Genomic DNA, 22,467 nt, shown 5'->3' with positions numbered 1-22,467 from the left:
TCATTGTAAAGGGTTTAAACATTGTTTCCCATGCTTGTTCAATGAACCACAAACAACGAATGAACATGCACCTGTGGAACAGTCGTTAAGATACTAACAGCTTACAGACGGTAGGCAATTAAGGTTACAGTTATGAAAACTTAGGACACTAAAGAGGCCTTTCTACTGACTCTGAAAAACACCAAAATAAAGATGCCCAGGGTCCCTGCCCATCTGCGTGAACGTGCCTTAGGCATAAGGACTGTAGATATGGCCAGGGCAATACATTGCAATGTCCGTACAGTGAGACTCCTAAGACAGCGCTACAGGGAGACAGGACGAACAGCTGATCATCCTCACAGTGGCAGACCACGTGTAACAACACCTGCACAGCATCGGTACATCCGAACATCACACCTGCGGGACAGGTACAGGATGGCAACAACAACTGCCCGAGTTACACCAGGAACGCACAATCCCTCCATCAGTGTTCAGACTGTCCGCAATAGGCCGAGAGAGGCTGGACTCAGGGCTTGTAGAACTGTTGTAAGGCAGGTCCTCATCAGACATCACTGGCAACAACGTCACCTATGGGCACAAACCCACCGTCGCTGGACCAGACAGGACTGGCAAAAAGTGCTCTTCAATGGCGAGTCGCGGTTTTGTCTCACCAGGGGTGATGATAAATGATTTGCGTTTATCATCGAAGAAATGAGAGTTACACCGAGGCCTGTACTCTGGAACGGGATTGATTTGGAGGTAGAGGGTCCGTCATGGTCTGGGGCGGTGTGTCACAACATCATCGGACTGAGCTTGTTGTCATGGCAGGCAATCTCAATGCTGTGCATTACAGCGAAGACATCCTCCTCCCTCATGTGGTACCCTTCCTGCAGGCTCATCCTGACAAGACCCTCCAAAATGACAATGCCACCAGCCATACTGCTCGTTCTGTGTGTGACTTCCTGCAAGACAGGAATGCCAGTGTTCTGCCATGACCAGTGAAGAGCCCGGATCTCAATCCCATTGAGCATGTCTGGGACCTGTTGGATCAGAGGGTGAGGGATAGGGCCATTCTCCCCCAGAAATAAAGTTGGAAAGGTACTATCCTTTTTTCTACTGTAGGTATGAAATTTAACATGAATGTAATCTGTTGTTGCTTGCTTGATATTCATAAAAACATAAAAAATGTAACTGTCCCAATCATTTCCCCCTGCAGTACCATGGATCCCCGGTTGAACGCCCCTGGAATAGAACACAGAGGGAGGGAGGCATGGAGAGAACAAGGGAGTGTGTGATAGACATAAAGAGACAGACAGAGGGAGAGATTGAGAAACAGAGACCGGGAGATAGGGAAAGTAAAAGAGGGATAGAGGGAGGGAGAGGGGGATGGGAGGAAGAGGCAGTCATGAATGCAGGTGGAGACTGGCAGATTTATGACTCACTGTCTAAACATCGGGGGTTTTCTACTACTGTAACTCACAAGTAGACACACACACACTACGCTTAGCTCATCATGTCCTGGTGTTATGCATACACCGTGCTGGAACCAATACAGCTGGAGAGGTTTGGAAGGCCCACGTTTTAATCCTTCACACAATCCCTTTAATGTAGCCATCTTTAATACATTAATCCCAATGAATCTCTCCTATCAGCAAGTCAACTATCCCAAAGTATCCTTATTATCACTCAGAGGAAATCAAATTGATGAGATTAACAGTTAAAGAGAGAGTACCATCCACACTGACAGAAAGCACCCAACTCCTAATCTTGCCAACATCAATTCGATTTCTAGCCATTAAGCTTCAGTCCCTCGACATTTGAGTGACAGCTATCAAGACGCACACATAGCAGAGCGAGAGAGCAATGACGAGGTGTGCATACAGTATCTGAAAAACACCAAAAGAAAGATGCCCAGGGTCCCTGCCCATCTGCGTGAACGTGCAAGCCAAACGTGGTCCTCGATAATTGCGTACTATATATGTGACATAGTACGCAATTATCGGGGACCACGTTTGGCTTGTGAGAGCTACTGGCTAAAAAGTATACAAAAGCACCAGATAATCTCTTTAATCCTGCTGCTCCTATTTGCTCCCTTGGTCACACGACCAGCCCTATAAGAGAAAATATGTCAGCGGGGAAAGAGATCCCTCTCAGGGCCATTCTGTGTGATTGGCTTAAATATGACTCCTCACTTCACAATAAACACCTCCATTTGAACCTGTCCTGTACTGAGCGCTACAGTAGGTGCTTGTAGCTCATGGTGCGCAGTGCTCCTGCAAGATTCCCTGTCGGTGTTTGAGAGGCTGCAGCATAGAGAGATGTCGACGAGCACAAACACACAGGTTTAATGGGTGAGCATTGTGTTTTCAGTGAAGGAAAATGTAGCTACAGTGAAATGAATGGAAATCAAATGGAAACCCACGACAAGAAGTGAAGTAACTCTGTTAAAGAATGGAGTCTGTAAAGCAGGGATCATCAACGAGATTCAGCCGCGGGACGATTTTTACTTTATGGGAAGGTTGGGGTTCCGGAACATGTTTACAAGTCATTTGTAGACTGCAAATTGACGGCAAGAAGCCCATACAGATATAATGTTTGACTAAAACATAATCATCTTAAACCTTGCTTACATTTGCACACAATCACGTCTCTCTATTATCTCTATTATGGGTGGGAATTCTTGAGAACAGATATCTTTTTTAAAAATCACTTGGAGCTGACTGGTGTTTATCCAGTCTTTTATGTCCCGTCCCGCCCCCCAATTTTGTATTTTTGTGCATCATTTTTGTTATTAAAAAAACTTGGGGGGCCAAATATAAGCACCCGCGGGCCGAATCGAGTTGGGGAACCCTGCTGTAAAGAAATGCAAACCTGTGAGACACTCGACAACATGTTGGATAACACACTATGGACTAGAACCAAACTAACCATAGAACCACCGCAAGACTAGACCACAACTAGAGCAAGACCAGAGACCAGACTAGAGCCAGACTAACCCCAAGACTAGTACTACCACCAGTACTTGCAGTACTAGAACTAACACCAGTACTAGAGCTAAGACACTAGAGGCCATGCTACTGTACCTCCTTGTGTGTCAGCTCCAGCCAGGCAGTATAAAGAGGGACCCCCAGCACCCCACTGGACCCCAGCAGGTGCAGGCTGTCCTGGGTAGACCATGGGAGAGAGAGAGGTGTGTTAGATCCATTAAGATCTGCAACTTGTGTGTGTGTGTGTGTGTGTGTGTGTGTGTGTGTGTGTGTGTGTGTGTGTGTGTGTGTGTGTGCGTGCGTGCGTGCGTGCGTGCGTGCGTGTGTGTGCGTGTGGACTACAGCACCAACAGTGGATCCTCTAGTCTAGTGTAAGTGTGTGTGTTTGTCTGTGTCTGCATGACAGGGAGTATGCATGTTTATGCATGTTTGAGAGAAATAGCTTCTGCTCATTTAGGTCTCAGTGACTGGATTATTCTGAACGTTCTCGGCTCAGCACTAAAATGCTGAGCCAGATAAATAAAAAAAGTTATATCAGTTATAACTCCAGGTATATCAGCTAATATAGTGAACCACAAATATTATCTCCCTACAAAACTAATGACTATGGCGGATATGACTCCCATTTTAAAATACACATTTTAACTCACTCAGAGTTTATGATCATGAGTCCAGCTGTGAGCAGTGAACAGAGCCTTCTTAACTGTTCTGAGGTGCTAGCACTGATGACAAATTCTGCCTTTGAGCTCTGGAGTAATGAGCGTCAAGACATACCAAAGAATAACAAGCTGGCTTCCTTTAAAACACTCCCCTACGAGACATAGAGACTGGCTTTAACCTAGAAAACATACATTTAACCCCTCCCCCCCCCACACGCACACACCCCTATGCCCCCACCCCACACCCCTACAGGGGTCTTCACCTGGGTGTTGGAACACAACGCCCACCCCAGAGTCCAGTTATCTGTTGGGGGATAAATCTCACTGTGAGTAGATAGATCATCCCCACTACCACACAACCCCTCCGTCATCTCTCTGCACTGTTTGCATAGAAATGATCATTCGTAGAGCAGAGACACACAGAGAAACAGAGACAATGTATATCACACTGGCTGTCCTGGGTAAAAATAGTTCCTGAAACACAAGCAAATCCCTCTGCCATAACACTAGCTGCTCTGCTTGGTAGAGCTAGCATGGCTGAGGTCATAAGAGAAAACTGGTGGAGGGTGAGAGAGGAGAGAGAGAGCAGGCAAACACTGCGTTGTCCTGTGAGAATGACCCAGCAGGGGGTCCAGTGAGGCTAGACCTGTTTGTGTAGCCGGGTCCCAGATCTGCTAATACTGTGTATAGCCATCTCGCATGGTCACTGCCTGTGCTACTACCTGTGGTCCTAGGACAGTGGTTCCCAACCAGGGGTAGAAGGGCCCATGTGGGTACTTGGCTTATCCACAGTTGAGAAGACTCATGAGACCATAGACCTACTGGTAAAATGCACATGAGGGGGTACTTCAGCCGATTTATGCCGAAATTTAAGCCGGTTTGTATGCGCCAATAAATACTCCGATCAATGCAGAAATAAAGTGCTACTTTTTATTGAAAAAAGGAATTCCATGTGACAGTTGAGTCACGGTAATCTCCTCTTATGCACTCTGGATATTGCATTGGTACTACCCAACTCACTAACGACCATCAGGTCTCTAATGGTCTGGTGCTCGCTGCTCTATTGTCTCTCGAATCACTCTGACATCACATCAAACCCTTATCATCAAAACAGTGTCATGCTTTTAAAACTCACCTCACTGTGAATGAACAAGTTAAACAATGAAGTTCAACAACAGGTTGAAACTGAGCGGAAAACATGTTTGTTGTTTCAAAGCCCAACACAGCGAAATGGACAGCGCTTTCTAAGGTGATGATTCATTCAAAACCCCCATATTCATATTAGAGCTTATGCATAGGCCTATATATATATATTGCCTACAGCATATTACGCACGGCAGAATTTTTATTTTTATTTAAATGAGCTAGGCGATCCTGTTGGTTCATTGATTGTGCAGGGTTAGCCTACAATTATAGTGAATTTGTATTTGATTTCGAATAGCCTAGCAATAGGGCATTTTTTAAACATTATTATAATTAATAGGCTGACACATTACCTTTAGCTACAGAATATCTTACCACCATGCGTTTCCATCTCCTCTGCTCTCTCCTCCTTTCTAGAGTGTGCAGAGAGAGGGGTTTTCAACAGTTTAATGAAATGTTTCGTTGTGAAAACATGTTACTATTGATGTTCCCAAACAGATTTCACTTTGTTTACCAAATTAAGCACTGGGTAGCTGCAGGAACAGGGTTGGCGAGCTCATGGCATACAGAATTCTGGCAGAATATCACCTGTCGCGTATCGAGAGGATGCATGCTCCTCAAACAGTGGTTGATGGGTGGAGTGAAATAACAGGCAAAGACTAAAACACAAACCCATTCGCTAAGGCATTGTAAGGTTTGTATCATTCACAGCTAAAGTTTCCAAATATCTCTAAAACTAGCCTATGGGACCTGTTTCAAATGATTACTTTTACGCTCAATATAGACACTTCATATTGCCACTCGCTCCCGAATGGGAAAAATATCCTTCCTATTTTATTCAGCTAAATTTGATTATATTCTCCTTACTATAAAAACATAACAATATATAATAATGGCACGGGACATACAGTGAGGGAAAAATGTATTTGATCCCCTGCTGATTTTGTACGTTTGCCCACTGACAAAAAATGATCAGTCTATCATTTTAATGGTAGGTTTATTTGAACAGTGAGAGACAGAATAACAACAACAAAAAATCCAGAAAAACGCATGTCAAAAACGTTATAAATTGATTTGCATTTTAATGAGGGAAACAAGAATTTGATCCCCTCTGCAAAACATGATTTAGTACTTGGTGGCAAAACCCTTGTTGGCAATCACAGAGGTCAGACGTTTCTTGTAGTTGGCCACCAGGTTTGCACACATCTCAGGAGGGATTTTGCCCCACTCCTCTTTGCAGATCTTCTCAATTTGTAAGTCGCTCTGGATAACAAGTCATTAACGTTTCAAGGCTGACGTTTACACCACAGTGATACTTCCTTCCCAGACAATCATCCTTCTGAGAGATGACGTGACATCACTTCCTGCTTCATAATCATTGAAACCTGAACAGTCCAAGAATAACCCTCTCTTTCTCTTTGTGTGTTTCCTGTTTAGCTCTGTGTGTGTGTGTGTGTGTGTGTGTGTGTGTGTGTGTGTGTGTGTGTGTGTGTGTGTGTGTGTGTGTGTGTGTGTGTGTGTGTGTGTGTGTGTGTGTGTGTGTGTGTGTGTGTGTGTGTGTGTGTGTGTGTGTGTGTGTGTGTGTGTGTCTTGTGCCAACTCCTCTTGCTGTCCTTGAGAAGTCGCTGCTCTACATCCAAAATAAAGTGGGAATTTCAAAAATGTCTCCTATTGTGTGAAATCTTCAATAGGGACGGCACCCCCGCCCTGCATGAGTCTACCCACCACACACACCACCGTAAATCACCTTGCACAATGCAAGTGTTTCTGTTACCATTGTGGCCCAATGCCCCTCATAGCCCATCCCCTTGTGGCCTCTGAACTATGGTTTTGGTGAGAAAGAGGAATGGGTGCGTGCAGGGGCACCCCTACACCCTCGGTCCCTGACCCCATAACTCAGAGCAGACTGTTAGGGGCTGTTTGGCGTGACTGGGCCTCTCCACTCTGATTTGGACGACCCTTAATCTAACCGGTGCCTTGAGAAGTCTTGAATAGGCCATAAAAATATCATAGGCTGTGCCCCAAATGGCATTGCATTCCCTACAAAGTGCACTATGTTTTCCCAGGGCCCATAGAGCTCTGGTCAAAAGTAGTGCACTGTGTATGGAATAGGATGCCACGCGGAAAGCAGACACAGAGAATCCCTTTATAAGTTCTCCAAGGCTCTGATGTAGAAAGTGATAGGTCTTCTGAGCTTAGTCTGGCTTTAGATGAAGGCCTGGATGCAATCTGGACTGTCAGGGCCAGGTTTGGCTGTTCTAAATCTGACTGGGGTGAGGTATAACATAAGGTGACAGCGTGCCTGGTTGTGGTAGCCTCTTCCTAGATTTAAGGAATTTCAGCCAATTAGTGGACAGCAAGGTTATTATAGTGTTTTTATATCTATTCATTTTTCGATTTTTATTTGAAATTATGATTTGCTCATTTTTATTTGGTTTTAGTTGTATAAAAATATGTATATTTTCTTTTTATATTTGCTTTTAGTATTAGGGATAGAAAGCATGCGTGGGAGGCTAGTTTTTTGTGAAATGTTTTATGTCACTTCTTGCAACTGGGGGCAGGAATACATAAGGTGATTTGTCAGGTCATAGGTGAGTTTTGGTTGAATTATTTGGTCAAATCTCATCGTGACTTGGATTTATTAAAAGGAATAGCGTACAGACTGGAGCAAAAAAAGATGTCGGAAGGAAACTTTCGCTCGAGTATGTTTACACCAATCCAGCGCTTTTTAACTTTAGTAGTACATGTAAGAAGAAGCTAGTTAGCTACCTAGCCATTTATTTCCGTTAGCTACTGATAACTAGTGATAGTGATCAAAGAATGTGTACACACTGACCAGATACTGGACTGACCACTCTAACAATGGGAATAATTGTCGGCAAAGGAGGTTGGATCAGGGACATTCTAGCCAATGAGAGGGCAGATACGCATTTGAACCACAGGCACAACTCTGATACTAAATAGTTGTTCTCAAATGTATATCAGTACCTTCAAAGCAACCTAAACAATACAGCTATTTTATCAAGTAATGGACCTGAGGACAGTCAGACCTGTTCCCGAAAAGGCCTGTGGAAAAAACAGACCGAAACATGCCCATTCAGAACAGAGTGTAGAAAGAGAGAGAGAGAAAAAGGAGCCAGCTACATCAATAAATGAGAGATATTGACCAAATGATCCGTGTCCTTAAAAACTGCCAATGACAAATAAAATCAAAAACAATTAGTTGTGTTTTGATGTGTAGCATATTCAAAATGTTAATAGCCTATTGTTTTATTGATTATTACTTCCCTAAAACAATAATTGTCCACCTTATGGTTAAGCTGTCTAAGATTTGAGCAATAAATGCATCAGGGCATTGCATGAATATGCTATACATTCGGAATGTATTCAGACCCCTTCCCTTTTCCATTGTTACATTACAGTCTTACTCTAAAATGGATGAAATTATTTATTTTTCTCATCAATCTTCACACAATACCCCAGTGAAAACAAGTTTTTTGAAATGTTCTTGTCCATTAAAATAACATCACATTGATCAAAAACAATCCTGTGTAGACATGTTGTAAATGACTATTGTAGCTGGAAACGGCAGATTTCTTATGGAATATCATCACTAATGTGTTCCACTGGCACATTGTGTTAGCTAATCCAAGTCTATCATTTTAAAAGGGTAATTGTCATGTTTGTCATTTATTATCATGTCTTGTCCCTGTGCTCCCCATGCTATTCGTTTCCCTCTGCTGGTCTTATTTGGTTCTTTCCCTCCTATCCCTCTCTCTCCCCCTCCCTCTCTCACTCTCTCGCTCTCTCTTCTCTCTATCGTTCCGTTCCTGCTCCCAGCTGTTCCTATTCCCCTAATCATCATTTAGTCTTCCCACACCTGTTCCCGATCCTTTCCCTGATTAGAGTCCCTATTTATTCCTTTGTGTCCGTTCCTGTGCCGTCGGTTCCTTGCATTGTATTCACCATGCTGTGATTGCGTTTGCCCTGTCCTGTCGTGTTTTTGCCGTGATTGTGTATCACCCTGTCCTGTCGTGTTTTGTGCCTTCATCAGATGCTGCGTGTGAGCAGGTGTCTCAGTCGACTACGGCCTGCGCCTACCCGAAGCGACCTGCAGTCTGTGGCCGCTTCTCCAGTTGTTTTCCCCTCTACAAATCTAGAGGATTTCAGTTATTCCGTTTTGAGCATTAATAAACTCTGTTTCTGTTAAGTCGCGTTTGGGTCCTCTTTCACCTGCATGACAGAAGGAACCGACCAAGGAATGGACCCAGCGACTTCAGACGCTCGTTACACTGCCGTCGAGATCCAAGGAGCCATGCTCGGCAGACACGAGCAGGAATTGTCTGCTGCTCGCCATGCCGTGGAGAACCTGGCCGCTCAGGTTTCCGACCTCTCTGGACAGTTCCAGAGTCTACGTCTCGTGCCACCTGTTACTTCCTGGCCTGCCGAGCCTCCAGAACCCAGGGTTAATAACCCACCTTGCTACTCCGGGCAGCCCACTGAGTGCCGCTCCTTTCTCACGCAGTGTGAGATTGTGTTCTCTCTCCAACCCAACACATACTCTAGAGAGAGAGCTCGGGTTGCTTACGTCATTTCACTCCTTACTGGCCGGGCTCGAGAATGGGGCACAGCTATCTGGGAGGCAAGGGCTGATTGCTCTAACAGATTCCAGAACTTTAAAGAGGAGATGATTCGGGTTTTTGACCGTTCAGTTTTTGGTGGGGAGGCTTCTAGGGCCCTGGCTTCCTTATGCCAAGGTGAACGGTCCATAACGGATTATTCCATTGAGTTTCGCACTCTTGCTGCCTCTAGTGAGTGGAACGAGCCGGCGCTGCTCGCTCGTTTTCTGGAGGGACTCCACGCAGTGGTTAAGGATGAGATTCTCTCCCGGGAGGTTCCTTCAGATGTGGACTCTTTGATTGCTCTCGCCATCCGCATAGAACGACGGGTAGATCTTCGTCACCGGGCTCGTGGAAGAGAGCTCGCATCAACGGTGTTTCCCTGCTCCGCATCGCAACCATCTCCCTCCTCTGGCTTTGAGACTGAGCCCATGCAGCTGGGAGGGATTCGCATCTCGAATAAGGAGAGGGAACGGAGGATCACCAACCGCCTGTGCCTCTATTGCGGAGTTGCTGGACATTTTGTTAATTCATGTCCAGTAAGAGGCCAGAGCCCATCAGTAAGCGGAGGGCTACTGGTGAGCGCTACTACTCAGTCCTCTTCATCTAGATCTTGTACTACTATGTCGGTCCATCTACGCTGGACCGGTTCGGGTGCTACATGCAGTGCCTTGATTGACTCTGGGGCTGAGGGTTGTTTCATGGACGAAGCATGGGTTCGGAAACATAACATTCCTTTCAGACCATTAGACAACCCTACGCCCATGTTTGCCTTAGATGGTAGTCATCTTCCCAGTATCAAATTTGAGACACTACCTTTAACTCTCACAGTATCTGGTAACCACAGTGAGACTATTTCTTTTTTGATTTTCCGTTCACCGTTTACACCTGTTGTTTTGGGTCATCCCTGGCTAGTATGTCATAATCCTTCTATTAATTGGTCTAGTAATTCTATCCTATCCTGGAACGTTTCTTGTCATGTGAAGTGTTTAATGTCTGCCATCCCTCCCGTTTCTTCTCTCCCTACTTCTCAGGAGGAACCTGGCGATTTGACAGGAGTGCCGGAGGAATATCATGATCTGCGCACGGTCTTCAGTCGGTCCCGAGCCAACTCCCTTCCTCCTCACCGGTCGTATGATTGTAGTATTGATCTCCTTCCAGGGACCACGCCTCCTCGAGGTAGACTATACTCTCTGTCGGCTCCCGAACGTAAGGCTCTCGAGGATTATTTGTCTGTGTCTCTTGACGCCGGTACCATAGTGCCTTCTTCTTCTCCGGCCGGGGCGGGGTTCTTTTTGTTAAGAAGAAGGACGGTACTCTGCGCCCCTGCGTGGATTATCGAGGGCTGAATGACATAACGGTTAAGAATCGTTATCCGCTTCCCCTTATGTCATCAGCCTTCGAGATTCTGCAGGGAGCCAGGTGCTTTACTAAGTTGGACCTTCGTAACGCTTACCATCTCGTGCGCATCAGAGAGGGGGACGAGTGGAAAACGGCGTTTAACACTCCGTTAGGGCATTTTGAGTACCGGGTTCTGCCGTTCGGTCTCGCCAATGCGCCAGCTGTTTTTCAGGCATTAGTTAATGATGTTCTGAGAGACATGCTGAACATTTTTGTTTTTGTCTATCTTGACGATATCCTGATTTTTTCTCCGTCACTCGAGATTCATGTTCAGCACGTTCGACGTGTTCTACAGCGCCTTTTAGAGAATTGTCTCTACGTAAAGGCTGAGAAGTGCTCTTTTCATGTCTCCTCCGTTACTTTTCTCGGTTCCGTTATTTCCGCTGAAGGCATTCAGATGGATTCCGCTAAGGTCCAAGCTGTCAGTGATTGGCCCGTTCCAAGGTCACGTGTCGAGTTGCAGCGCTTTTTAGGTTTCGCTAATTTCTATCGGCGTTTCATTCGTAATTTCGGTCAAGTTGCTGCCCCTCTCACAGCTCTTACTTCTGTCAAGACGTGTTTTAAGTGGTCCGGTTCCGTCCAGGGAGCTTTTGATCTTCTTAAAGAACGTTTTACGTCCGCTCCTATCCTCGTTACTCCTGACGTCACTAGACAATTCATTGTCGAGGTTGACGCTTCAGAGGTAGGCGTGGGAGCCATTCTATCCCAGCGCTTCCAGTCTGACGATAAGGTTCATCCTTGCGCTTATTTTTCTCATCGCCTGTCGCCATCTGAGCGCAACTATGATGTGGGTAACCGTGAACTGCTCGCCATCCGCTTAGCCCTAGGCGAATGGCGACAGTGGTTGGAGGGGGCGACCGTTCCTTTTGTCGTTTGGACAAAACCATAAGAACCTTGAGTACATCCGTTCTGCCAAACGACTTAATGCCCGTCAAGCTCGTTGGGCGTTGTTTTTCGCTCGTTTCGAGTTTGTGATTTCTTACTGTCCGGGTAGCAAGAACACCAAGCCTGATGCCTTATCCCGTCTGTTTAGTTCTTCTGTGGCTTCTACTGATCTCGAGGGGATTCTTCCTTATGGGCGTGTTGTCGGGTTGACAGTCTGGGGAATTGAAAGACAGGTTAAGCAAGCACTCACGCACACTGCGTCGCCGCGCGCTTGTCCTAGTAACCTCCTTTTGGTTCCTGTTTCCACTCGTCTGGCTGTTCTTCAGTGGGCTCACTCTGCCAAGTTAGCTGGTCATCCCGGTGTTCGAGGCACTCTTGCGTCTATTCGCCAGCGCTTTTGGTGGCCGACTCAGGAGCGTGACACGCGCCGTTTCGTGGCTGCTTGTTCAGACTGCGCGCAGAAGAAGTCTGGTAACTTTTTTCCTGCGGTTCTGCTCCCTGGTCTTCTCGACCATGGTCTCAGTCTGTTCGCCTTAGACTTCATCGGTCTCTTTGTCTCGGGGAAGACTGTTCTTGTCCCTGCCCTTGGTTCTCAGTCTGTCCATTTCAGTTCTCATTTTTTTTTAAGGAGTACGGCACAGTTTCATTTTGAGAATGTATTCAGAATTCATGGCCTCCTGAGGAGACAGAGGGGTTCTTTCTCGTCACAGTTTTGGAGGGAGTTCTGATCTATGATTTCCTCCGTTGCTCTTCCAGGGTTTCATCCCCAGTCTAGCGTCCAGGAGGGCCAATGACGATTGGGCATACTGTCAGTTTTCTTTAGAAATCATGTCTTGGGCAGTGCTCCCCATGCTATTCGTTTCCCGTCTGCTGGTCTTATTTGGTTCTTTACCAGCCTCCTCTGTTCTCATCCCCTCCGAGTCCAGCTCCCTCCGCTCTCGTTTGTCCAACGTTGTGAGCGCTCCCAGGTGTTCACTATTCCGTTAATCACATTTAGTCTTCCCACACCAGGATTAAGAGTCCTTTGCCCCTGATTAGAGTCCCTCGCAACCTTTATTCCTTTGTGTCCCGTTCATTGTCCGTTCCGTGTTCCCAGGTATTCAATCCATGCTGTGATTGCTTCTTCCGCGACATCTTGTCCTCCATCCTGTTTTCCATGTCTCCTGTGTTAAGCCCTTCCTTCGCACCCCGTTTCTTGTACCCCCCCTCCGTCCTTGTCGTGAGCGCACCTGTTTACAAGGTACATAAGATCATGGACATGCGACCTGCAGTCTGGGGTCACCAATACTCCAGTGGATTGGGAGGGTTACAAATCTAGAGGATTTCAGTTATTCCGTTTTGAGCATTAATAAACTCTGTTTCTGTTAAGCCGTTTGGGTCCTCTTTCACCTGCATGACAGTAATTGATCATTGGGAAAACTGTCATGTTTGTCATTTATTATCATGTCTTGTCCCAGCTCCCCAAAACTGCTGGTCTGATTAAAGAAGCAATAAATCGGGCCTTTAGACTAGTTGAGTATCTGGAGCATCTCATTTCTGGGTTCGTTCCTGCTCCCAGGTTCCTATTCCCTAATCATCATTTAGTCTTCCCAAACTGTTCCAGATCCTTTCCCTGATTAGAGTCCCTATTTATTCCTTTGTGTTCCGTTCCTGAAGTCTATTCCTTGTTTAGTATTCACCGTGCTGAAATTGTGTTTCGCCCTGTCCTGTCGTGTTTTTTGCCTTCATCAGATGCTGCGTGTGAGCAGGTGTCTCTGACGGCCAGAATAGAAAGACCTGCAGTCTGTGGAGCTTCTCCTGTTATTCACAATTGAGAACAAGATGTCTGTTATTCCCAGTTTAGAATAAACTCTGTTTCTGTTAAGTCGCTTTTCACAATTCTTTCACCAGCATGACAGTACCAGTGAAGAGGCATTCCTCTGTCCAGTGTCTGTGTTCTTTTGCCCATCTTAATCTTTTCTTTTTATTTGCCAGTCTGAGATATGGCTTTGCAACTGCCTAGAAGGCCAGCATCCCGGAGTTGCCTCTTCACTGATGACGTTGAGACTGGTGTTTTGCGGGTACTATTTAATGAAGCTGCCAGTTGAGGACTTGTGAGGCGTCTGGAAAGATTTCCACCAGTCTATTTGCTCGTGTTTCTTAGCCCAAGCAAATCTCTTTTTCTTATAGGTGTCCTTTAGTCGTGGTTTCTTTGCAGCAATTCGTCCATGAAGGCCTGATTCGCACAGTCTCTTCTGAACAGTTGATGTTGAGATGTGTCTGTTACTTGAATTCTGTGAAGCATTTATTTGGGCTGCAATCTGAGGTGCACTGAACTCTACTGAAGTTATCCTCTGCAGCAGAGTTAACTCTGGGTCTTCCTTTCCTGTGGCGGTCCTCATGAGAGCCAGTTTCATCATAGCACTTGATGGTTTTTGCGACCGCACTTGAGGAAACCTTCAAAGTAATTGAAATTTTCCGGATTGTCTGAACTTCATGTCTTAAAGTAATGATGTGATGTGCTTATTTGAGCTGTTCTTGCCATAATATGAACTTGGTCTTTTACCAAATAGGGCTTATCGTCTGTATACCCCCCTACCTTGTCACAACACAACTGATTGGCTCAAACAGATTCCACAAATGAACCTTTAACAAGGCACATTCCAGGTGACTACATCGTGGGAGAATGCCAAGAGTGTGCAAAGCTGTCATCAAAGTAAACTGTGGCTATTTTGATATGTTTAACACTTTTTTTGGTTACTACATAATTCCATGTGTTATTTTGTTTTGATGAATAAAGAAAAACCCTGGAATGCGTAGCTGTGTCCAAACTTTTGACTGGTACTGTATATATAAAGTAAGAGAAGCCCTAGAGAGATCGAGAGAAAGATCGAGATATGCCAGTGCCATGTTCCCGACACAGACATAAATAAAAGTTAGAAAATTGCAACAAACCTGAATAGCGAGTTTCACACAGTCCATTCACACAGTCCCTCTTAAGGATCAGCCCCTTCATTAAAAGATTTTTGCCTAAAATGACATACCCAGATCTGACTGCCTGTAGCTCAAGGATATGCATTTTCTTGGTACCATTTGAAAGGAAACACGTTGAAGTGTGTGGAAATGTGAAAGGAATGTAGGAGAATATAACAACCGTTTTTTTTGTTTGTACCATTATCTTTGAAATGCAATAGAAAGGACATAATGTATTATTCCAGCCCAGGAGCTATTTAGACAGTAGTGTATGTGCAAAGTTTAAGGCTGATCCAATGAACCATTGCATTTATGTTCAAAATGCTGTATCAAGACTGCCCAAATGTGCCTTATTTGTTTATTAATAACATTCTCAGCCTCCAGTATTTATGCTGCAGTAGTTTATGTGTCGGGGGGCTAGGGTCAGTTTGTTTATCTGGAGTACTTCTCCTGTCCTATTCGGTGTCCTGTGTAAATCTAAGTGTGCGTTCTCTAATTCTCTCCTTCTCTCCTTCTTTCTCTCTCTCGGAGGACCTGAGCCCTAGAACCATGCCCCAGGACTACCTGACATGATGACTCCTTGCTGTCCCCAGTCCACCTGGCCATGCTGCTGCTCCAGTTTCAACTGGCCTGGGCCCTAGGACCATGTCCCAGGACTACCTGACATGAGGACTCCTTGCTGTCCCCAGTCCACCTGGCCATGCTCCTGCTCCAGTTTCAACTGTTCTGCCTTACTATTATTCAACCATGCTGGTCATTTATGAACATTTGAACATCTTGGCCACGTTCTGTTATAATCTCCACCCGGCACAGCCAGAAGAGGACTGGCCACCCCACATATGCTCTCTCTAATTCTCTCTTTCTTTCTCTCTCTCGGAGGACCTGAGCCCTAGGACCGTGCCCCAGGACTACCTGACATGATGGCTCCTTGCTGTCCCCAGTCCACCTGACTGTGCTGCTGCTCCAGTTTCAACTGTTCTGCCTTATTATTATTTGACCATGCTGGTCATTTATGAACATTTGAACATCTTGGTCATTTTCTGTTATAATCTCTACCCGGCACAGCCAGAAGAGGACTGGCCACCCCACATAGCCCGGTTCCTCTCTAGGTTTCTTCCTAGGTTTTGGCCTTTCTAGGGAGTTTTTCCTAGCCACCGTGCTTTTACACCTGCATTGTTTGCTGTTTGGGGTTTTAGGCTGGGTTTCTGTACAGCACTTTGAGATATCAGCTGATGTACGAAGGGCTATATAAATAAATTTGATTTGATTTGATTTGATTTTCATGTTCAAAACTGTGCCCTCTCCTGGTATTCTTTCACTGTAATAGCTACTGTAAATTGGACAGTGCAGTTAGAGTAATGCCGCACCAACATTCTTCTCATCTTTGTCCAGTACAATTTCAAAACTTGTCCCCGAGAACATTCTCATTGTCTGAGAATTGTTTTACTTAAATGGAAAAGGCCTCCATCTTCACAATCAACAGTAGCCTGAATACATAACAAGCTTGCGAAGTTGTCATTACCTCACACACATTAAATTAACAGAGGACGGGTCCAATCTATAATACATGTTTAGTTACACCTACCCGACCCAGATCCGAGAAAAAGGTCAGAATTTAGGACCGGGTCGGATCTCGGAATTTCAGGTCTGTTGGACTCGTGAAGGCCTCTAGTGTGCGTGTGAGCTCGCCCATGCGTGCGTGTGTGTGTGTGTGTATGCGTTTGGGTTTGCTTTACGCTGCCGACAGAACAGCTTAAAGGCGACAAGTCCAGTCATGGGAGAAACTAAACCAGCAAGAAAGAGGAGGATTTGGTTAAGAAACAAGAAATCTGCCCAGACTGGCAATGGCAGGGAAATTAATCACTCGTTCCCATGGTACTATACCCCCACAACACTCGCAGTACAACAAACAGAACAATGAAAACCAACATTCCTTAAGTTTGTACAGTGCAAATAACACTGTGCTTGTATTGAGATGAACGAAGTAGGGAACTGCCTTCAACTGAAATGTGTCTTCCGCATTTAACCAAACTCCTCTGAATCAGAGAGGTTCGGGGGGCTGCCTTAATCGACAGATTTTTACCTTGTCAGCTCGGGGATTCGATCCAGCAACCTTTCGGTTACTGGCCCAACGCTCTAACCACAAAGTGCTACATGATATGTCGCTCGTTAACAATAACCATCCTCTTTAGAACTGGTTCCTATTGAGAAAGGTTGGGATTTGTCCTAAATACACCAATGACAACAGCCATGCTGCTCTAAAGAACATCTTTATCTATTTACATTTCTGAGACCAAATGCTTGTCAGTGCCAGCATGCCTGGTAGAAAACAAGGCTAGTTGATAGGTAGTGCAACAAAATGCTAGATTGTTTTCTGCAATCCTGGCAAAGTCAGAACAGAGGCAGGTCCTCTTTAAGAGGGGGCTGAACAAAACGATACATACAGTGGGGTCCAAAATGTGTGTAATTCATTTTGGACTCCACTGTACGTATGCACACACACACACACACACACACACACACACACACACACACACACACACACACACACACACACACACACACACACACACACACACACACACACACACACACACACACACACACACACACACACACACACACACACACACACACACACACACACACACACACAATCAGACAGCCAGACCCTGGATGTCTCCCAACCTGCTAGGAGGTTGGCCAATCACAATGCAGTAGTTCACATCTGATAAAACCGGGGTTAGGGAAGCTCGGAAAGCGGGAATCAAAGACAGGCAGAAAATAAAGAAACCGGTGTCTTTTGTGACAAAAATGTACGAGGCTATTCTAAAGCTTCAACACAAGGCACATGCCTTCCAGGTAACATATGCTTTCCTGGAAACCGGTTGGAAAAGAGTCTAAAAGTTGGCGCTAAGAAACTCTCTCATGTTCAGCGAAGCATAACCTATAAGATAAGTTTGAGCTAGATGCGGTAGATGTTGTCAGCCTGCTATTGTAATTCAATGGGCCCGAGGCCATGGAAGTTTGTGGGAAAATAACACCCAGCAATTTACTGTCATAATATATACCTTTGGTGGTGAATTTGATCCACACTATGAAATAAGCCTTATAATGCTCCTTAAGATTGGCTTTCATACAGAGAGTAAGGAAAATCACAGCCGTGTTTCACCCTGTTCAAACAGTTCACATGTAATAAAATGATGGTTAACTCAGACACACACACGACTCATACAATCTTCATGATATAATCATGATCATTATGATTAAAATGTATGTAGTTCTGTCCTTGAGCTGTTCTTGTCTATTGATGTTCTGTATTATGTTTTTTCTTTGTGTGGACCCCAGGAAGAGGAGCTGCTTTTGCAACAGCTAATGGGGATCCTGATAAAATGCCAAATATGAATATGGTACTTAAATGTAGTCACACTTTACTTCGATCGTCCATAATAAATGATCTATAGGTGGCCAAAACATCAACAGACTATCAACCAGGTTATCTGGGGTGTCCATTATATTTGTCTTCAACATATGTTTACAGTTTCTATGTACAGCAACAAACAAGCCAGACGAGACAGCGAGATAAACACGGTGTCTTACCTTGTTGTAGTAGTGCAGCTGGACAGAGTGCCACTGGCCATCACTGACCCCACCGGGAACAAAGGGATGGACCACGGTCTTCGACTCTCCTGGAGGAGGGAGAGAAAGTGATGGGGAGAGAGGGAAAGAGGGAAAGAGGGAGAGAGGAACGATAGGAAAGACAAGAGAGATGGAAAAGAGGCTGTGGTTAATTCAATACCATATTGTCTGTTGAATGTACATAACCTTACATGCCAGGCCTATAGGCTCTACTTTAATAGGGTGATAAATGTCTCCTATTATAGTAGTGCCATCGTACGACACTACTAACAAACAATACATGATTTGCAACATGCATTATTATTTTTCTTTTTTTTACAGTCCCTAAGTACGTGGAAGTTCAAATCAACGTAAGGAAACCTACTTCTCTCCTCCGCTCATTCATGAAGCTAAAACATGAAACTCCAACATGGGGAAATAAAAACGCAGCCAGACTCACAAGGCCAGTCAGCTCACACAGTCATCATAAATCACACTCACTGTAAGAACACCAGGCTTTTCCCCAACCGTATCGATGGTTCTCATTCACAACGCCTGCAGAGCAACAATCACACCGGATTTACCCAGGGCTTTTACTGACTGTATACCAAGGGCAGGAGCTCCCCTGGAAGAACTTACCCACTGACTCAGTCAGCAGTAACGCAACACCGTAGCTGTGTTACACAGAGCCATTAGTCATGGTGTTTAGCAGTGTTTAGCAGAAAAACGCAATGACTTCTGCAGTACGACGTTGCCTTTTCTCGTTGGCTGTGTGGTATAAACTCCAGGGCTCCCTAGGCAATGGCAGTGAGACACACTCGGCGGAGTGGATTCAACAAGAGCTGTGTTTGTTTGCGTGCACATTGGTGTTTGAGCCAGAGGAAGCTGTGGCCCAGTCTTTGCTCCTCTGTTTATGAGCATGTGTGAGCGGGGCTGAGCAGGGCTAAGGTGTAAGTTGGTCTTTATGGCTTGTTAAGTGTCTATACTGTCATGAATCAGTCAGCCCAGGCTCTGTTACGGGGAAGCAGCTGCTCTCTGACCACAGGAAAACACTCATTCCTTTCACACAGCCAAAGTCAATGCATCTCTAGGTTTAACAGCACAGCAGCACAGCCAGACAACTGAGAGAACACATTCTAACGAAATCCTGGAACTGTTTGTTTCACACTGGTCAAGGAGTTCAGCTGATAAGAGTGTTTACCAAGGTTTGTGAAAGCCACATTAATGAAATCATTACAGTGGAGTTGATTAATCAAGCTAGTGTTAATACAAAAACTTGAAAGTCATTTTCCAGCTCTTTGTGTGAGCATGATTATTTGTTACTATGGACACACACACTGTTGCCCGCTCACCTGCAGAGAAGGTGAGTTGGATCTGTTCCTCGATAATCTCCAAGGCGATAAAGTCGTGCTTCTCGTTAAATCTCCCATTGTACAGCAGCAGGGCATTCCTCTCTCTGGTGGCAAACCTGGGGACAAGATGGACACAGGGTCAAACTTTTATTGTAAAAGGCACATTTGGTGTCAAAATGGCACCCATTCAATTCCGACATCTCAAATATGGTTAGCCAAATTATTTGTTTTGTGAACGATTATTCATTAGGTTTTTACAGTATGTGGCATAGTTGACTGACACAGAGTCTGTTTCCCGAACCCAAACTGCCAGATAAGATACACTATAAAAACAAAAGTATGTGGACACCCCTTCAAATTAGTGGATTTGGCTATTTCAGCCACATCCATTGCCGACAGGTGTATAAAATCGAGCACACAGCCATGTCATCTCCATAGACAAACATTGGCAGTAGAATGGCCTTACTGAAGAGCTCAGTGACTTTCAACGTGGCACTGTCATAGGATGCCACCTTTACGAACAAGTCGGTTTATCAAATTTCTGGCCTGCTAGAGCTGCCCCAGTCAACTGCAAGTGCAGTTATTGTGAAGTGGAAACATCTAGGAGCAACAAAGGCCCCAACCGCAAAGTGGTAGGCCATACAAGCTCACAGTACGGGAGTGCTGAAGCACGTAGTGCGTAAAAATAGTTTGTCCTCGGTTGCAACAAACACTACCGAGTTCCAAGCTGCCCCTGGAAGTACAAGAACTGTTCGCCGGGAGCTTCATGAAATGGGTTTCCATGGCCAAGCATGCCAAGCATCGGCTAGAGTGGTGTAAAGCTTGCAGCCATTGGACTCTGGAGCACTGAAAACATGTTCTCTGGAGTGATGCATCACACTTCCCTATCTGGCAGTCCGGTGGATAGTGCCAACTGTAAAGTTTGGTGGAGGAGGAATAATGGTCTAGGGCTGTTTTTCATGTTTCGGGCTAGGCCCCTTAGTTCCAGTGAAGGGAAATCTTAACGCTACAGCATACAATGACATTCTAGACAATTATGCGCTTCCAACTTTGTGGCAACAGTTTGGGGAAGGCCCTTTTCTGTTTCAGTATGACAATGCCCCCGTCCATGAAACGAGATCCATAAAGAAATGGTTTCTCGAGATCAGTGTGGAAGAACTTGAATGGCCAGCACAAAGCCCTGACCTCAACCTTCGGGATGAATTGGAACACTGACTGTGAACCAGTCCCCGCAGCAAAGTCCCCGCAGCAAAGCTCCAACATCTAGTGGAAAGCCTTCCCAGAAGATTAAAGGCTTTTATAGCAACTAACGGGGGGACCAAATCCATATTAATGCCCATGATTTTGCAATGAAATGTTCCAAAATCATGGGCATTAAGGTGTCCATATACTTTTGGTCATGTAGTATATATGAAAGGTGGGATTTGGGGTTGGAGAAGTGTGTAAGGAAGGGGTGAGAAATTCCTGAGGAAGAAAAGAGGAAGAGAGACTTGAAGAACAATAAGGAAGTGGTCGTAAGACCAGTGGTCTAGAGACAGGAAGGAGGAAGTAGATGCCCTGCCCTGGTGGCCCATCTCCCTTTTAACCCCTGCCATAGTGTGTGCGTGTGTTTGTCTGCCTGTGTGTATGCTATGAGGGGCACAGAGGGCACAAGAGTCAGACACCAGATGCCAGCAGGGCAGTGGGAGGTGCGGAGGGGGGCAGGGGGGCAGGAAGACACAGCCGATAAAAGAAAACAGAGATAAGAGTACCTCATCACAGGGCGCTTCCTGTTTTCACCCTGTTCTACCGCTTCTCACCGACACACACACTGCTTTTCACATCAACCCACTTTTACGATCCTCACCCCACCTAGAAATTCAAATGGGACTAGCAACAGATCTGATACAATATTTACACTATTGTGCAAGTGTACTAGTTTTGACCAGAGCCACATAGGGCTGCCTCATAGAATGTAGTTTACTATAGGTTATGTTCCGGGAATATGGAGTCATTTGAGAGACGAAGAACTTGACCTGCATTCCCATTTCTGTGTTCCTGCCTTGACTAATATGGTTATGAAAGGTGTTGTAGCTCATTTTCCTATACGGCAGTTTCAACAGATTCGAGCGTGAACACACACACATGTAAGCGGTTTTGGTGTGAGCTCCGACACAATAAAGATGTCTCTACATGCCCCACTGAACTGGTACACTGAACTGAGTGAAGTGTGTTTGTTTGTGCAAGCCTCCTTGTACCCAAATGACAGTTTATACCACACACGCAAACATGTACAGTACGCATGTCGCTCTGTTAACACTCCTAGTCTGTGTAGTCGTTGTGTGTGAGGTGAAGATCGACAGGAGATGAGAGAAGAGACAGTAAATGGGGAGAATAGTACAATTGATTCAGCTAGAGGATGAGGGGGTAGACATAGATGGGGAGCTGAGACAGAGAGAGAGAGAGAGAGAGAGAGAGAGAGAGAGAGAGAGAGAGAGAGAGAGAGAGAGAGAGAGAGAGAGAGAGAGAGAGAGAGAGAGAGAGAGAGAGAGAGAGAGAGAGAGAGTAGATGGTTTCCAAGTACTCACATGAATGAGACAGTAAAGTGGAACCTCTGTCGCAGTCCTCTGAAGGTGATGAAGGACCGACCAGGGAAGGACCTGGTGGTCATCTCACAGTAAGGCTTCTCGTACTCTCCCGGGGGACACTGGCACATGAACCCCCCCACCAGCAGGTCCACACATTTCCCCCCGTTCTTACACACCCCCGGGACACACCGCCCCGACCGGGCGTTCACCTCACACTGCTCGCCTAGGGAGAGAAGGGAGGAGGGAGACGGTAAGGTTTAAGAGTGATATATACAGCTGGTCAGACACACACAAAGTCATATTGA

The 22,467-nt window shown here is 45.5% G+C and overlaps 1 protein-coding gene across 5 annotated transcripts in view; it reads right to left on the bottom strand.

Moving 5' to 3' along the window:
- LOC124013743 (cadherin EGF LAG seven-pass G-type receptor 1-like) overlaps nt 1-22,467 on the bottom strand; it is a 128,367-nt gene that overhangs the window by 38,353 nt on the left and 67,547 nt on the right. For 4 of the 5 annotated variants that reach the window (XM_046328226.1, XM_046328225.1, XM_046328227.1 and 1 more), the window contains exons 5-8: nt 22,163-22,385; nt 19,596-19,711; nt 18,226-18,314; nt 3,063-3,143 (exon numbers count right to left, since the gene is read on the bottom strand). In XM_046328226.1, coding sequence (XP_046184182.1) covers nt 3,063-3,143; nt 18,226-18,314; nt 19,596-19,711; nt 22,163-22,385 — 509 coding nt within the window. The remainder of the gene's footprint in view (nt 1-3,062; nt 3,144-18,225; nt 18,315-19,595; nt 19,712-22,162; nt 22,386-22,467) is intronic. The other variant, XM_046328229.1, reaches the window with a different exon arrangement.

The sequence above is a fragment of the Oncorhynchus gorbuscha genome, linkage group LG25 (assembly GCF_021184085.1).
Source record: "Oncorhynchus gorbuscha isolate QuinsamMale2020 ecotype Even-year linkage group LG25, OgorEven_v1.0, whole genome shotgun sequence".
Lineage (NCBI taxonomy): Eukaryota > Metazoa > Chordata > Actinopteri > Salmoniformes > Salmonidae > Oncorhynchus > Oncorhynchus gorbuscha.
The sequence above is the reverse complement of the archived record's forward strand: the minus strand, read 5'-3'. Positions and strand labels throughout refer to the sequence as shown.